At 47.3% G+C, this 17,811-nt stretch overlaps 1 protein-coding gene across 1 annotated transcript; it reads right to left on the bottom strand.

Moving 5' to 3' along the window:
* Nucleotides 1-1,619: 1,619 nt before the first annotated feature.
* LOC145899759 (E3 ubiquitin-protein ligase PDZRN3-like) lies at nt 1,620-17,805 on the bottom strand. The gene is made up of 10 exons (XM_082988666.1): nt 17,611-17,805; nt 13,136-13,428; nt 12,919-13,063; nt 11,055-11,156; nt 8,393-8,455; nt 7,065-7,163; nt 5,638-5,835; nt 4,560-4,676; nt 3,892-3,999; nt 1,620-3,816 (listed from the first exon to the last, which is right to left on the bottom strand). Exons 1-10 carry the CDS (start codon nt 17,629-17,631, stop codon nt 2,206-2,208), a joined length of 2,757 nt encoding a protein of 918 aa, XP_082844792.1. The 5' UTR covers nt 17,632-17,805; the 3' UTR covers nt 1,620-2,205.
* Between the last annotated feature and the right edge of the window lie 6 nt (nt 17,806-17,811).

Genomic DNA, 17,811 nt, shown 5'->3' with positions numbered 1-17,811 from the left:
TTGACAGAACTAACTCAAGTGGATCGTCGAAGAGCATATATCATAAGTAACTTGGTAAGCGGCTTGCTCCAAACCTGAACGTATAGGGTAGTCAACCTGTTTTGGATAATGCTGGAACAACTTTGGACCAAGACGAAGCCACAGTGCTAGATACATGGGGGCATTCATGGTGAGAACAGGTCGATGGTCAGTTCCTTTTTCAAAACAAAAAAAGGCTATATCGGAAAATCAGGTTTTTCGAAATGGGCGTCTAAAGTTATTGCAAAGCTTTCTCTCTCACAATCATTACGTCAATATGAACTCTAATGCAGCCACTAATTAAATCGATGCAAAATACTTGTGGTACTTGTATCACAAAATACCTAGGATTGTTGTGTCTCGATACCTGGTTGTTAGAAACTGCATATTTTGCGTATCAGCAAGATTATAACGGTGCAGTTAAACCGAATTGTGAAATTCTATATCTAGAGACAAGTGCTCTTAAACAGAATATTTCAGTGTAACACAGTAGTATTAAATGTTGTTAATGTCATGATTTGGTGACTTTCGTGGAACCCCCAAAAATGACGGAACAAAATTTGCTTTAACTGAGGGAGATAACAAATAGGCATGACATAGTTTTACCTCATTATAAACGGTAGTAAAGTAAAAAATCTTAATGAAACGATTGAATTTACACGAAAAAATGAACCATTGTGTTTCGAATATTGGGTGAGATTTCTTAAAAAAGTGAATAAATTTACGATTTAAGAAATCTCGTAAATATTTGGATGCACTGTTGTTAAATTCTTATCGGGCCGCACGGACCGGGGAGAAATATTTTACCGTTCCGGCTTACTTTCACCACTCATCATAAAACGTTTAATGATATATATGTGCAAAAAAAGCCATAATATTGCAAAGCTGCAGACAGGGTGTGTACACGCACTGTTTCGACCTCTGTTGTTCGGTACCTAGTATAGGGTACCCTGCAGATCGACGTTGACCGAAAGGTACCACAAAGTGGAGACTAGTGTGCCTGCTAGTATGAAAGCTAGCACAGTGCCACTCAACAGCTGCACTGATGAGACCTTACAGGTCGAAACAGTGCGTGTACACACCCTGTCTGCAGCTTTTTAATGCTATAGCTTTTTCGGTTTTATAAAATTAAACACTGAATAAATAAATGACCATCTGTGTGCAGCTCACAAAATTGAATAACTTATATAGTTTTACATTCCTGAAGAAATAAATTCATGGGTAGATTCCGACTGTTTAGTAAGAAACCGACCCATACAATGTGAATCTTTACCATATAAATCACTTGCAAAACATTCAAGTACTCCAGAGGTTATTTGCATAACAAACTGCATGACCTATCAGATGTTGCACTGACAAAAACGAATTATCGTATTGGGCAAGCGAATTCCTTTCTCAAACCAATGGCATATTTCTAAAAGAGGTCAGCTTTTTTCGCTCAAAACATTATCAAAACATTTTGTTTTTTGGCTACCGCACTGACATAAACGATTGCTTAAGACTCCCGATACTTTTGTGGTCAGTTATTTCCGTTATCACTTAGTACTAGTACTCTTTGTCAAAACTACACTACTGTCTCTCTTGTACTCGATTTATATTGAACGATTCTGTATTAAGGAAACAGCAAAAAACACGTACAAAATTATTTCGAAAAAGACATTGCGAAGAAGGGTTGAAATAACGTAGAAGGGAAAAGACAGAAATAGTTATAAAACTCGACTTGTCATAAAGCAAAAGAGAGAAATAGTAAAAGCAACAAAATCGCCTATAGACTACACATGTCGCAAAGAGGCCTTGCTGTGTAAAGGCACATAGTCTTCGGCAGAAAAAGTAGAAATGAAATCATAAATTCTATCCCACCAAACAAACGATACACACGAAGCGAGTTATCGCGCATTGTGCGATCGTACGCACATAAGCAATTCGAATGGCTACGAGCAATTAAAGAAATAAATAAGCAGTTGCCAAGCTCGACAAGATTAAGTTGTTTTTAGCGTCGCCTACACATGCTGAACACAAAGCGCGGTACGAAAACAAAAAGCATCAAAGGCGAGTACAGTGTACACCGATGTAATTTTCCCGCTTATACTATTTCCTGGAACTTTATTGACTCGTGGTTGTCCCTCTTAATGATTTTCTCCTTCGACTGGTGCCTCATCCATTGATTTTGATGTGTTGGTGATAAATTCAGATGTAGGTAACGCTTAACAGGGGGTTCACTTTGTTCCCGCTTGTGCTGCGATCCCCATGAGCCAGGATTTCTTGTACGGTTACGAAGTTGTCCAGCAACATTCGTTTGTGTTTCCTGCGTGTCATCTTCTTGTGGCTAAGCTCCACAATCTCTCCGTCCGCAGGAGCGTTTTCGTTCAGAGCCTCCAAACGACAACGCTGCATAAAGTCTTTGCGCCTGCGCTTCTCGCGGGCAATGCGCATGTGGCGCTTGCGCTCCTCGCGACTCCAGTGTCGGCCCAGCTTGAGTTCGGTAACCGCGTCGTCGTCAGTCGTGATACCACAACGTTCGGCAAGTAAACGTTGCTCGCGCTCTTTAAGCACGCGTTCGCGCACAGGACGCTTAGTGATGTATCGAGTACCATCGTTACGCACTCTGACTTTCCATTCAGAACTCACGTCACCATTTGATCCGGTCATGGATTCACCCATTTGAGCGGATTGTTCGCAAACCATCTGACCCTCCGTGTATGAAAAAGATCTGTTGGGAACGCAAGGTCGGACGAATGGTTGTTTGATTTGTTCGGACGAGCGGCGCAACTTGTGTCGAGGATAGGGTTTGGGATGAGCACCACCGTCTTGTTGGCAGTTGTCATTCACAGGAACAACAATCTGTTGGCCGGTTACAACATCGGTGGTTATTGTGACTCTCTGGGATTTGGATTTCGATCGCGAAGAGGATTTTGAATTGTCTGTGCAATCCGACTGGTTTTCGCCACCGGAGGCAGTATGGCGCCGCGTTTGAGCGACCTGTGCCGCTGCGTTGCACAATTGCTTCGTGGACGCTGTGACAGAAGCACTCATGAAGTTGTTCGCAAACACGGGGTGACCGGAAGAAGGAATTGGGGCGGATTTGCTGTGTTGCAATTTCGGGTGTTGATTGATGGCTGGAGTAAACATGGGACTGAACTCTAAACCGGCATCGGCGAAACCTTCTGACCCGCTTTCATCGTCGTGGGTCAGGTAACAGGCAGGCCCTTCGCCGTCACTGTTTCCATCGCTGCTTACGTAGTAGGACATGGTGAGGCCGTGATTTTTAGCGCCGTAAGGTGGAAGGTCATTGCGATATGGAGGTGATTTATCGTAAACTTGCTTCTCAGGAGAAAGAGGCGGAGTTTGGGATTCGCTACTCAGACGCTGACCGCTTGCAGAACTAGAACTGCGAAAACTATCGCCAGTGCTATAAGCAGAGGAAGTATTGTCTGTTGCCACGCTGTCCGAGCGCGCGTTTGCCAGCAGGCCAGAAGGATCGGCGTCTGCGGACAATGCGGGGTGGATAACTCGCGCGTCGCCGGTGTTCTCATATTGGCGGATTTTTTCTTGGTAATCCTGCCGAGCGATCTTCACCCATGGGCTAACGTTGTCGCATTCTTCGTCGTCGAATGGATGATTGGGGGTCTGGGCAACGTTGTTTTCGCTTACTTCCAGATTTTCAATCGCCTGGTTTAATCGCTGGAAGTCACTTTCCCGTTCCTCAGGAATCGAGCGCTCCATGGAACCTTTCGCAGAATCGCCAGAGTCAGGGGCGGGAACTTTGTGCTGGACAGGGCGCTTTTTCTGGTGATATTTCTGTAAAAGTATTTATTGATTAGTCTTTGTTCATTGGTGTAACCTCAGCCACGTTCTGGGGCTTGTGTTATTTACCTGAACCGGTACGTAGGTAAATTCTCGTGCAACGGAGTGGGAAGAGCTGGCACCGCTTGATCCCGTTCCAAATCGTCGGTTGTCGCTTGTAGATTTGCTTGCGGTGCTCTAAAAAAAGATCAAAAACGGTCAGTGAAGGCAAATCCAGAAACGGAAGTTTCAAACAGCCCTTGCATGCAACCCGCAATTCCAAACAAATTCCTTTGTGATGACAGAAAACCCGTCGTATGCGTTTTGAGAGCGGGATCGAACAATTTCATAACAAACGGCAAGAGCATGGATTAGAGAGTTGACGATACGGTGGTTATTGTGCGCATTCCGCGAGGCATGACCAGAAAACCCGCCCTGCACGAAAGGGAAGGGGGAGGGGGGCTGTACGTGGTAAGCCGGATGCCGGTCGAGTGTTGTGAGTTTGACCACCGACACACTTCGTTCTACACAAGAGCACTACAGCGATGCGCGTTGCGCACGAAAATAGAAAGCAACCGACACTTTATTGTCTGTTCACGTCATTTCGAAACGGAAAGTGTCCAATATTTGGAAATTCGCTAGGCCGCGAAACCAAAATGTGTCATAGCAGCGCTTTTAAAATCAGTTGCCTCGATCAATAACATGCGACTACGAGATCGTGTAGCTAAAGCCAAACAGCCTAAATGCTATTTTCCTACCTGCACCGTGCCGTCCGTCGTCTGACCGAAGCCGCTGTCCTTTTCATTTTGGCTGCAGGCAGTGGTGAAGCTGTGTGATGTTCCGCTATCCGTCGTGCCCATCGCTTCGCATGACAGCTGGAATTAAAACATGCCTTTTATCATCGAGCGTAAAGAGATGGCTCGGGGAGGCCAGAGCACGGGCGCGTGTGTTAATTAGGAAGCGGTCCCGGAGATCCCGGCATCGGTGCGCGGAGTCGGAGGGCCGCTACGATAAACATTGCAGTGCATATCAAAGCGTCCACTCCTGCGCACATCAAAGTGCTTGCGCTTTCGCGTATTTGGCCGTAGGAAAATATTTACAGTCGCCTGGCTTAAGCGAAGGACGCCGCAGGGTGGGTTTATTTATAGGTATAGCACTAAACGCCGATTTGAAGCTAATCTAGAGAGTATTGCGTCACTAGTTTTACCTACCCAAACCCACCGTTATGCGACCACCTGGTATACGCTTGTGGTGATTCTGCTAGTTAATGTGAGAGCAGACTGGATTATCTTGATGCACATAAATTATGGGCAAACTTCATTCATTAGGACAAAACTGCCTTGACTTAAAAAACAAACAAGACTAAAGCGTTGTAAAGTAAGCAGCAAGTCAGTCTTGGCGTCTTAATCAGGCGTCGAATAATCGCGAGCGACGCCCGACACGTTTATTGACACTACTTGCATCCGTGGTGCTTTGAAGCAGACAAATACTTGTTCACAAAACAGAGTTAAATTGTTGTGCCAAAGCAGGATTTTGGCGATCTCGCAATAAAAGCGCTCGCACAACCGAGGAGTGGAAATAATACTACGTTTCGCAAAAACACCCTTCCATGTTCGGCTTGGTATTGTTACACGGCCAAGTGATGACTTTCGAAAGTTCTGCGCAAACATGACCTGGAATGCTTTGGCGACAACGCACACGTAGATGTCAGCGATAGAAGGCGCCGGACTTACATGGCAATAAGACCGACTTAACCTGTCAGCGATCCCGGAGCGCGCTTAATGCAAGCTTCGCGTCGCCAAGAAGGCTCAAGCGCCACTACGGACGGAAACTTACTTTTTGCGAAACTATAGCGGCGTACTCCACACAGTCCTCGGGAAGCCGATGTTCGAGGTACCGCGGCCTGGATTCCTCGGAGGTCGTGGTTGCGGTTTCTTCACGGTCGAAGTTTGTGACGTCGTGCAGGATGCGTCCTTCATCCCCTCTGCAAAACTCGTTCTGCTCATTTCCCTCTTCACCCCATCCCTCATTATCCTGCGCGAGGACGGAGAAAATGAATAATGGAACATAGAGATTTAGCCGACCGCAGTCGAACACGCGAGGAATGTCTTCCACGTCCTGAAACCTTAGACTCCAATATTGCGTTTTTAATGCTTCGTGGTATTGTGTGCCACTTAATAATATATGAGATCGCCTTTCTCCCCTGCATATATAAAGATCCAGTATAATGAAGCGGGGTTTTACTTGGCAGCGGTTTCGAGATGCTTTTCGGGAAGGTCTTTATTAATTATTTACCCCTACACCAGGAAGAATCGACATGGACGGAAGAAACGTTTAACTTTAAACAACCACTACACCCGTTGTAGAACATCTTTATAGGGGCTGCCAATGATATATCCGTGTGTCTCGCACGAACAAGTTCGAGTAAAATCGACATTCGTCATGTTAAACAACGAACGTTAGCAACGTGCAGACGTTGAGGCAACGTCGGCGTCTCTGATGCCTGTTGACCGTCTTGTCAAAATCGCATTACGGCCATCGGTAAATGCCCATTATGCGTGTTTATTGTGACAGTGACGTATGGCGCTGAACATTAAAAGAAAGCAAACATGGAAGTGCAAATACAAACGTGTGCGATTAACAGAGAAGCGCTTTGTTGTGGAAATATCGATGCTCACCGAACATGAGCTGGACCGACGATTGTTTGGCATTATTGTGCCCTGGCAAGGGTTTGGGTCCCCCTTGTTTACAGGGAGATCATAAACTAAAGACCTAAGTTCCAGTGATCAAAAAATGCTGACTGACCGAATGACCGTAAGCCAAACAACAGGATAAGCATGTTTCCGGATTTGGCGGGCTACTGGTTAAAGGTTTAATCGTATGCATTCGCCCTTTTAAAGGGGTCTTTAAGCATTAAACACGTCATTAATCTGCTGTACACGCTAGCGACGCTAATGCGGATGCAAACAACTCTTACAAATAGGAACACCGCGCCGCATCGCCCAAGGGTTACTGTCAACCTGTTTTGTGTATATGTTCCGGCGATTATGTATTAACGGCGTCTCGGAGGACCTGAGACGAGGGTTGTCCGGGTATGTGGGAATGTGACAAAAAGTTCAACCCAAAAAGCGCGACCCGAAGTGGATTACAAAACAGCGACGCGTAAACAACAAGGTGCTCGCGCGACGATACTGGTAATTACGTGCGGATGACATGCAAGTCGTCCTGCGTTAATCCCACCCCAAACGTAGTTGCAAACTTACCTCTACATGTTGGCGACAGATGAGAAATGTAATGACGGCATTGTCTTTGTGCAACAACCGCGATGCTTCGTTCATGCTGCGCACGGGAATTCCGTTGACCTGATAAAGAAGATGCACACAATAATTCAACCTGCATACTTGTAATTGTGGTGAGTATCAAAGTACTTTGCTTGTATAGATAGTAGCACTTCACCACAAAGCGACGGTGTTCCCGGTGGAATGTCCCTTGTTGCGGACTCAAGACTAAACCGCCCCGTGTACAACACACCCAACAGCCATTAAAACGGTGTTGCAAGGTGATTTATGCCCGACTATTGCCCCGGATTAGACAAAACGGCTAAGTAATTGCCGGTGTCTGTGTTCGTTGACGTAGAACACGTTGCCCCGACGGGAGATTAACTGACAAACACAAACATTTGGCCAAGCTGTGACCAACCTTTCTTTTTCTTTATTTCAAGTGCCGCCGCGCCACTTCAGTCGCTGATAACCAATTGCGCAAGCATGACTTCGCTATACTTAAGATCACCGACTACTGGTTTTACACCAGAACTGATTATAGCACATTAATCTGACGACAAATGAACCACCCCACCGGTAAAGAGTCAAAAGAAAACAGGATGCACGTACTGTTTGTATATTAAACAAAACAGTTAAGTATGACGATTTTAAGTCTTCAGTCCCGACCATCAGGGTGATAAATTAGTTCCACGATTGACGGGCACCTAACGACTGGGCTTTGCCGCAGCCTTGCTCTCCAAGCAAGCAACGAAACTTGACGGTTCTCGTCGAAACAATGAGGCCGCAGACAGTCTGGCCCTTCATGGCAATCATTTCTTTGACGTCAGGCGCCTAGAACTTATTGCAGAATGCTCGATTTATCACAGAGCGCTGGAAGCAGAGGATGCAAGCAACGGTTTGTGCACGAGGATTACAGAGTCAAACATTTTGGTTGCCGGTCAACACCGATTACCGCAAACATGTTGATCGAAAAGGTCTGCAGTTAAGTTGAAGCGATGCATAAACATTTATTTCAGCGCCAAGTGGCGGCGGCGGCCCTCGCGCAAATTACTCTCACCCGTTTTACGGATCACGGACACGGATTTGAAGTCGGCCATGGGAAAGCATTCAAATGAACAATCGGATTAGATGCGAGCCGTGCGATGTCCCAGGGAAGTGAATGTTGCGTGAGAACAGGGGTGCGCATTATACACGCTCATGACCGAGCACTTATAACACTGGCAGATTGGGACAATAAATTAATAAATCCCGGGTTGATATCAAGGATCGTAACTAACAGCGAACAATAAACGCCTCTGTTCTGTACCCACCTTTACAATTTGGTCTCCTTCGAAGATGTTTTGGCTTCTGGCTGCGATCGAGTCTGACGCCACCTGGTAACAATAAAGATATATCAGAACACCTACAACAACAAACATACGAGCTCAGTGGGTTTGTTCCGAATGATTGTCAAAACACACAGAAACTGCATCGCAGGCAAAAAGCTAGCGAAACAGTTTGTAGATTATCACCGCGATGATCGTCTCGATCGGTTTCACGATTCAGAGGTTTTTGCATGTGCCAGTTTTGTGATAAGTTAGTGAGGGGTTGCATGCATAATTCGTTTGACGTTCCCCATTCAACATCGGATGTAAGTACGTCAGCAAGTCGACCGCAGTCTCTCCACCGCCTGTCTCCTGTTACCTCCCGGGAACTTAAATGTGTTTACGCTAACGCGCCGTGTGACACAAGACACCAAACTCGCACGGCGCCTGGTTAAAAGGACAGATGCGCTGGTCCGGGTTCGCCCAAGTGCGCTCAATTGTTACCACAGTCCCCGTGGCCCGGATGAATTCCGGTTCCCAGGCCGGATACGATTGTGAGCGCGTTCCGATCTTTTCGCGACGCGACTGATGGCATGGTCAGAATGTTGAGGGCTTGCCGATGGGCCGCGCAATTGTTGACACAAAGCGGATTCCGGTACCGTCGCAAGACGAGACTGACGGCTCACAAACAAACTACCGCATTGTCAGCGAGTGTCCTGGGCGGTGGAAAATTTTGCTGTTCGCAAATATTGTTTGTTGCAGAAAGAAATTACACGGGTCGATTGTGGTGGAATGGGAAAGCGTGGAAACGCCGACCTTTCCGCACGCGACCGTCATGCTATTGACACTCGCTTGCCCCCTGACTCCGTGATTCCATTGTTGCAAGGAACATTCCCTACAATTTATACCCACCTGCCACACGCCCAGCTCGTTTTAATGGGGGACTTGGCGCGTTTGGAGATGGTGGGCTTTGCAGAGAGTTTTGTTTGGTCCCTTGCCCAACGACCCTAATCCATAATTGAAAGCGCCCCTTTGACGCAAATGTGTCAAGCCGCAAACAGAGAAGAGGTAAAACTAACGACCACAATTTGTGCCCCGCTGGGCCCAGTTTCACCTGGAGCGGAACCACAATGCTCTACTTCATTACCACAACAAAAACGATGTAAATCTCATTTGCCAAGGCTTTGCTTTCAAAATTAAGAGAGAAGACTTCAACTGGCGAGGAACACTGTGCAGCCTTCTGGAAAATATGCGAATGCGCAGACCCTTGTTCCAGGCCCCCCAATTTCGGGATTTATGACGAACTCGCTGTAATGATGGTGATTCATTCGTCCATTTTACGGTGGTTGCACGTTTCGTATTTATATCGCAATGTGCCGTCCTTTGCCACGACTATCATTCAGCTTCGCACGGACAATACAGAATAAAAACACGGCGTTTGTTTACATTCGTCTTCTATTTGAAGATTTGAATACGATTCGGGAAAGTCGAGACAAGCTTAGCTGACCCATTCAATGGTGACCTGGAGATTAGCATTGTCTCCAGCCACGTAAACAGGTAGCACCTGAAAAGATGCCACCGAGCTCAAGTGTTTATTGTCAAACAAATTAAAGGGACTTGGTTCGGTGCCTTGCAATGGCGACATTATGAACGCTCTCGTCTCCCTAATTAAATCAACGTCGGCAAAACGAAGGAAGTGAGACTCTGGCCACCGCCCTAGGATTAACAGATCAAAAAGCGGAGCTCGAAATTACGTCATCTATGTTGAGAGAAGTCGCTTGTTCTCTGGGAGCAACGCACTCCAGGGCTTGTACGCTCGATTTCGTGTGCACAAAGCAGTCGACGTGCCTAACAAAAACAAGGTGCGGAATATAAACACCGCAATGCCGTTTTAAAGGCATAAGCGGCGCGCTATGCGTTGCTATATATCCGTGTCCTTTGTGAACATCTCCAATTGTTTCGCTAAGTTGGTCTCGCAAGTGCGTTTGGAATAAATCTCCGGTCAATTTATTGGGCATTTAATAAACCGTCTATTTGATGGATTTGACGTACTTTCCAACTGTTGTTATCAAGCACTTTTTGTACCGTGTAAAATTCAAGATACACAAGAATTATCCCGTCGTGCGCGCGGAAGGAAGCAAGCTAGCTATCGTTTGTGAAACGGTCCGTGAATCCACATAGCACGAGGGTGGACATCAAAGTCGCCAAAAGTGATTGGTGTGTTATTTGGGTCGTGACACGTTGAAAATCTAGCAAATTTTCGAACCGCGAAGAAACGTAGGTCGGAATTAAATCTCAAGATGAAGTAGCAAAACTGATCAATTAAGCTATTTACGCCGCTCGGCGACTAGCGGCAGGTGGTGCGGCGTTCGAACAGTTATCTGGTCATTAATTCCACAGAGGCCAGGACCGACTAAACTCGGAGCTCACAGGCTTCGAGGGGCCTGACGTCAGCCTCTCTGCGTGCTGTCCGATTATGGCCTTGTTGACGAAATCGCGCGGTATTATTCGTGACGCATGGGGCTTGCATTACATGGGTCGCATGTCGCAAAGTAAGCTACGATAACATATTTGTCTGCCAAAATTGTCGCTCACGCATCAAAGGCATCCAAACAAAATCACGGCGTTCTGCGGAGAAAGTTGCCAGGAATCAAATTTAATTTCTTACCTCGTTTACGACAACTTTTGTTGCGCCGCTCAGCTGGTCAATGTCGTCGCAAAGCATAATACCGAGTTTGTCTTGACTCGAAGGCCTTTTCAACGTCACCTCCTGCAAAGCAAAAGAAGCGAATGGTAAACAGGATTGTCACGCTTGTGGAGGTCGCACAGGTGCGTTTAAAACAGGGTTGCGCGATACAAGGAAAAGCAATGAATCGTCCACCCGATTTTCCGCAGCCTAATATTGTGGCGTAAGTTCGTGGACCTACATGTCTACCGTTTTCCCCTCAAGCAAAACAGGCTGCTTTTCGCCTGAGATAAAGAGGAGCTCCATGCACCCGTCTTGTCACCGGCTAACTGTAAACAATGACACGGCCGTGGAATTGTAAAGGTTTCCTCAGCGGCCGCTGTGTGAGCAATGTCGTTACGTGACTTTATATTACCCTGCGCTTGTACGTGGAGACGCCGAATTTCTCCTGAATGGTTTCACTTGTCGGGATTGCGGGAGGCGCGCGTTTGTTCTTTCGTCGCCGCTTTCTCTCTCCGATATTCGAAAGACGAATAACCCATGGGGCTGGCATATTAGGTGGTCCCCGACGCCGCCCGGTCCCATGTGCAGCGTTCAAAGCGGCGGAATCGCGCGGCACAACCGCCACAAAAGTGCAACCATCCGCTAATTTGATCAAACAAACTTAGCTTTGTTTTTGCCGCGTCTGAAGGAACTCGGGTGGGCAGTTATAAAGTACAAAAGGTTAGCGTGGCCTTCCTATCAACATTTAACTGAGGTTATTACGCCACAATAAAAGCAGGGCGTTACACTCTGCGAGGAACAAGCTGCGGAAACACTACTAACACTTCTAACGTCTGATAGGAAACTAGACACTCCTTGTTAGTGAATGACGAACAGGATTTGAAAGTAAAGCGCGACCACCGGGTTAGCGATCGTTACTTGTTTGTTGTTTTTAAATAAGGGAGGGCGAGAAATGAACAAGGATGAGTTTGTGTACCTGCCGCTCGCGTATATGGAAACGGGAAATCTGGCCGTGTCGGCACTTTGGTTGAACCGCTGCTGCGGCCTCTGCTATACACCGCTGGTCGACAGCGCATGTTTTTGTGGGGTCTGTGAAAACACGCCAGGCGACGCGGAGGGCCCCCAGGAGCCGTGAAAAGCGCCGCGGACAGACAGGTATGTTCGTGAACACGCTGTCGCATACTAGAGGAACCGACACTGGTGTGAGTGTGTTTTGATGTTCCAAAACATCTCGATTGTTGCACGATTCCTAATGTTAGCAAGGTCGTTTGGCTGCTTGCACAAAAGCAGTTCGTCCCATTCTTCTTCCGCGCCCATAGCGCTGAAAGGGCGACGCGAAACCAAATAACCGAACGCGGGGGCAGGCGATATATGTAATATCGATGACCTTTTCTTTATTGCGGAAGGCGAATAAAGGCAGTGAATCGTTATCGGCGATAAGGAGCGGTATCGCCTTTCGCGGAGATGGTCGTCGTATACCTGGTCCCAAGGAGACAAATTGACGTAACCGAATACCCGACGCAACATATGTGTACAGCGGCTTCAAAGCATTCCACCTTGGTCAGGTATATACCATCGGCGCCCGAGTGTATTTATGAGGACGCCCAAACTTTATTTGCAACAAACACAGCATTAACCCTCCGCGTGTTTTTAAACGGAACGCGATCTAAGCGGATTTCGCAAATCCCATCAGTATGCAGCGTGACAGATGCAGCCAGAAGGGGTAGAAAGAACAGCGAGCATTTAAGCTTGTGTATAGTGAAGATAATCGAATTCCCGAATGGGATTGTATATCGCAACTTAAGGCCGCGGAACTTCTGATCTCGCATAAGTGTTCGCCTACCTCGTAATAAACTCCAAACACGTCATCGTCTTCCTCGGCAAGATACAAGGCGTCAGCCGCGGGGTCTCGAGCTGAGGTGAAATTATCATTCACGTCGCTGCAGAGATGCGGATTTGTGGCTGTGAGTTTGTACCGCACCAACTCGCTGGGGAATGCAAAGAGTAAGTTGAACTGACGTCGACGCTTGACATCTCGTCAACGGGAGAGTGCTACTTACTCCATGACCAACGAAGACAAACGGTCGGGCATCTTTCTGCAATTTTCGATGAGGAACTGACAAAAGCACATTCCGCTGTTTTCCTGGGCGGTTTGAGTTGACGCGGAAAAGCGATCCTTCTTGTTGTTGCAGTTGTTCGTGGTTCCTGATTGAGAACGGCACGGACCAACATTGCTTGTGTTGATCCCGTTGGCATTGTTGCGACGAAGGACCACAGTGATGGGCTCCGCTGCCCTCTTGAACGCCTCCGCAGCTGCTTCATGCGTGGCGGTGGATAAATCCTCGCCGTTTACCTAAGAAAACAAAAATAAAATCTTAGTCGCCGGTCGGAACAAGGTTAACCTTTGCGGTAAAAAAATGCCACTGAATCTGGAATTGTTGCGGATAAAATAGCGCATGGAGGCATGTTAATTTTACGGGAAGGGAATGATAGGAATCTTAGGCTTCCTGTAATTACAAGCGCCCGCATGCCGCGACCGGGGGTCACAATCATGGGAGAAAGCGTCCCAACTATCAACAAGTCGCCGCAAAAGCCAAAGCACGATGGCCGCGCGCGTGAAATTTAGAAGCATGCGGCATTCCTACCAATCCCGGCGAACCGTTTAAGGTCGCGACAAACCCCATGGCACCCACTTGACACCACGTGAGTTTCGGCGTGTCGCGCGAGGGATTTGTGATAGGAAACCATCGCCCGGTCGACAAAAACACACGGGCTCCGTGTAACACTGGACAAGGCGGGCGATTGACAACAATGACAACGCCTTGATCTGACATACATGAGGAGAATAACGTTTAGATGCACACGGAAATCCAAATTTGACGCGTGTCGAGGCCAGGACGAGCTTTGGGCAACGGGCGCCTACGGTAGTTGTAGATTACTGAACGAATCGTGGAAAATGATAATCGTTCAAAATTGCTAGCCGAAGGAATAGCTTATTGGATGGTGGTGCGTTAAGTGGCGTGGCAAAGCAAAGAACTTACGCTGACCTTGTCGCGTCCGCTTTGACACCTGTCATTACAGTAGGAAATTAATCCCGTCAGCCAGCAATCAAAATCTCCAAAGCCTTTTATCTGTTTCGTCTTGCCCTATGACCTGGGCCTAGCCGATGCACACCATGCGTTGCCATGGCAAAGGCATTATTCTCAAACACACCTGTTTCCTTCATGGCAATTAAAAATACAGAGTATTTTTGCTGACAAATCACTAACTCTAAAACCGTTGTATTGAATATATTTCCACCAATCCCTTTACTCTGGGTTCGGGCAGGTCAAAAAAACACTTCAACAAGCATTGAAGGAGTGTGACCCGGCTGACCGTTCGCCCAGACAGCTTGGATGGATCGCTTGGGAAAATTTTCCAATAAAGCCAACTGAAAAGGCGTTATGCGTCATGACACATTGATAAACGGCTAATCCCAACGGCAATCGATGCACAGGGGCTAGGCAGAGGTCATGGAAGGGGATCACACAAATTCGCATATCCCCGCGGCATAGACGCAACTGCTGGGTGAAAAAATATCGGGAAATATCGTCGTAAGGCGGCACTTGTGTCGCGAATAATCGACCGCAGAATTGTCGCCTCGTAAAACGCGGTTTACTACAAGGAAGATCGCGCTTGTTACGTCCATTACTGTCGTGTCTCGTCACCGCGCACATGCGCTTTACGACCAATGCGTCTTGCCACCGCGCGCGACGGGACAGATGCAAGCATATTACGAATTAAAAATTCATAAGCACGCATGTAAGTGTTATTAACGCGACCTGAATATTGTTTGAGTTTTACGGACATACGATATTGCCAGCGGCGCATGGAGCTTTAATTTATTGTGATCGTCTTGTGATGGGATGCATGCAAGTGAACAAATCGACTTTGCCCCTAAATTAACGCTCGTTCTGCTTTCCTTAATTAATTGCAATGTTGGTGCATGGGTGGAGTTAAGGGTTGAGCGACGTCCACTGTAATCTTCGGGAGCGTTGGCACGAAATGATCGGTTTCGCGCGACCGAGCGCCGTAATTCCACATCTGGCATCGAGTCGATGACCTGGTAATTGGCTAAAAGCGCGTGCAGAAATTGATACAAGGCCCATCGCCCTTCGACCCGTGGTCAAGAAGGCCAATCGTGGCGTGAACGCAGAACAATGCCACCAATCCGATTATTGTGCACAATCCGTTTGACGCGCTGCTGTCATTTGCGCCGCACAAACACTGTTTGCAGCTTGCGACAGTATTCAGCATTTGTCAGTGAGCATTCTAACCGCATTCTGCTTCATTTGTTCGCCGCAAAAATTCTCGCCCCGCAGAGTTAATGTCCGAATCGAACGACTGTTGACGATTTCCAGACCCTCCGTCGACCGAGTCTTGCACGCGAGCTAAGCCGCCTCGATAAATGTTTGATTGGGCGCGGAGATTGGCAACAGCAACCCACCCACATCAGCCCCTTCCGCTCAGCGCAAATAGATACCGTTCTTATCGTATGAATCGTTGCCGTAACTTGACACCTAAACGACTGGGGCCTTCAGCAATAGCAACCCCCAGTGCCACGGGTTGTTACCCCGCAAGAGTTCCAACGAAAATACAACATTGATGAGAAACGTAAAACGCGACTTTTTCAAGCAAAGAAAATACTTTTTTTGGCCCTTTTACCTAATTAGCCACGTTTCGAATTGCCCGGTTGCAACATTCGGACATGGAAGCCTGAACGTATCTTCTCACGGTCAAAGTGCATTTGTTTCGAAGATACCATGGGAACTCGCCTGAGCCGACATGGATCGTCAGTATCGCGCATCACGCCGCTAAACCTACCCCTCTCCTTCGCATGGACAAGAGGCGCCGTCAAGGACTTTCGAACGGGGTTTAAGTAGGTTATAACGCTTAGTCCAAATATCCAGAGCGAAGGCCCGCGATTCGACTACTCGGGATGTGCTCTCGACTACAAGACTTGACGTCGTGTTGGAAAGCAAGTGTCACTTTTTTGTTTAAAAGCGCCAAGGCGAAAAGTAAGCATTGCTACTGACAACCATTCGGCTTTGACGCACGGGCATTCAAGCGATCTTGTTTGAGTACCATTGACGTGTCGTCGGTGTGGAATTGCTTTCCGCTTGATAAATTAGGGAAGTTCATTACAAATCGACCAACGATACTCCTGCTGCTGTACATGGCAATGGATAAAATAATTGTTTCTTCTCCCGCCACAAGAGACGTCTTGGTGCCTCTACGGTCATGGTAAATGACAGCAAAGCGCGCCAGTACTTCATGCCGTGTTGACCTGACCGTAGCTCAATACCTTTGTGGGGCGACAGCAGACAAACAAGAGGTGAAGGTCGCGTGGTCTCTGCTTACTCTCCAAGTTAAACACAAACACAGTGCCGACTACCTTCTCTGAATGACATGTGTATGGTCTGACTGGGCGTTTTTTTAATCCGGGTATGAAAGGATTGTGGGAGATTTAGAGCTACATGAAAACGACACGATCTAAACAAATATTAAGACGCAGGTAGGAGGCCTTGCGAAAACCCGAATATACAAGCGAACCCTGATGATTCGAACGAAATACACAAGCGAAGAGACAGATGCCGCGCTCCCGTTTCCCTCGGCTGCCCGAAGTAAAACCCATTGGCGGCATTAACCCAGATCTCTTAATGCGACCGATCGAATTAAGCACGGACGCGCGGCGCTTGGAACAACACTACGTCAGGTTGCGACAATGGTGCCGGCAGGAAAACTTTGTTTTGATTGAATGGCCGTACTGACCATCCTCCAACAAAACAACATCTGCTTCCTCGCGAAAGCTTATGCAGCATACAATTGCCAAACTTACTGCAAGCCAAAACGAGTATTACAACCGCAACCCGGTCGGCGAATACGAATGGCGGTCAATCGCCGGTGGCGGTAATGGCGATTGAATAGGCGTGACAATCAGTCAGTGAAGCGAATACACAAAGCGCAAAAGTGGGATCGATGGCAGGGGTGCGAACTTTTAACCCCGGCCCGACAATCTCTCCACGAAGTCGACCCGCATTTTTCTACACTTTCTTCAACCTTCTCGGTTTGCGTGGCTTGTTTACGTATTCCCTTACGCGGGGGGTGCACGCCTGTGGAGGGTGCACGTTAGTGGCCATCCACGACAAGAAGGCCTATTGTGGACAATGTCCTTGCAAGCTCGATGCCGCTGTGTCGCTCGCTGTCCACCCCGATTCAGCTTCGGCACCGCGACTAATTACGAAAAAACGGAAAGCGCTTTGATCCTGCACATCGAATCGCTCCAAGATGCGCTTTTGTTTGGGAGGGGTCACAAATGATTTCGCGTCCCATTGTTCTAAAATATAGAACGATTACGCCTATTCGGACTGCGGTGATCTTATACAGCACGTGCTGAAAATTCTCGAGCGCATATCTTCGCACATATCTTCACGAAGTGGTCAACAAACGTAAACACGACGCAGGAGGTAGTCTATCGCCTCGAACATTTACTTACTGTAAGAATTTTGAAATTCATTTCCGATATTTCTTGGAATGAATGGAGAATCGCGAGATTTCTGTTGAGAGGCGATTCTGATTACATAAAGTCCACAAGAGTAAGTTGCATGATCCGTTGAGATAAACTCTTTCCACTTGGTTATTACCAAACACACACAGATATAATTTTTTTAACTAATCTTAACACAAGTAAAACACT

The sequence above is a fragment of the Ascidia mentula genome, chromosome 1 (assembly GCF_947561715.1).
Source record: "Ascidia mentula chromosome 1, kaAscMent1.1, whole genome shotgun sequence".
Lineage (NCBI taxonomy): Eukaryota > Metazoa > Chordata > Ascidiacea > Phlebobranchia > Ascidiidae > Ascidia > Ascidia mentula.
Note: the sequence above shows the minus strand (reverse complement) of the source record. Positions and strands in the feature narration are given on the sequence as shown.

Excerpts from the sequence above, each read along its gene's own strand:
- LOC145899759 (XM_082988666.1), bottom strand. The coding sequence starts at position 17,631 with ATGAATTTCAAAATTCTTACA. Across the intron at positions 11,157-12,918 it reads TGTTTGGAGTTTATTACGAG|GAGGTGACGTTGAAAAGGCC; the intron begins GTAGGCGAACAC and ends TTTGCTTTGCAG. Across the intron at positions 4,000-4,559 it reads CGACGGACGGCACGGTGCAG|AGCACCGCAAGCAAATCTAC; the intron begins GTAGGAAAATAG and ends ATCTTTTTTTAG.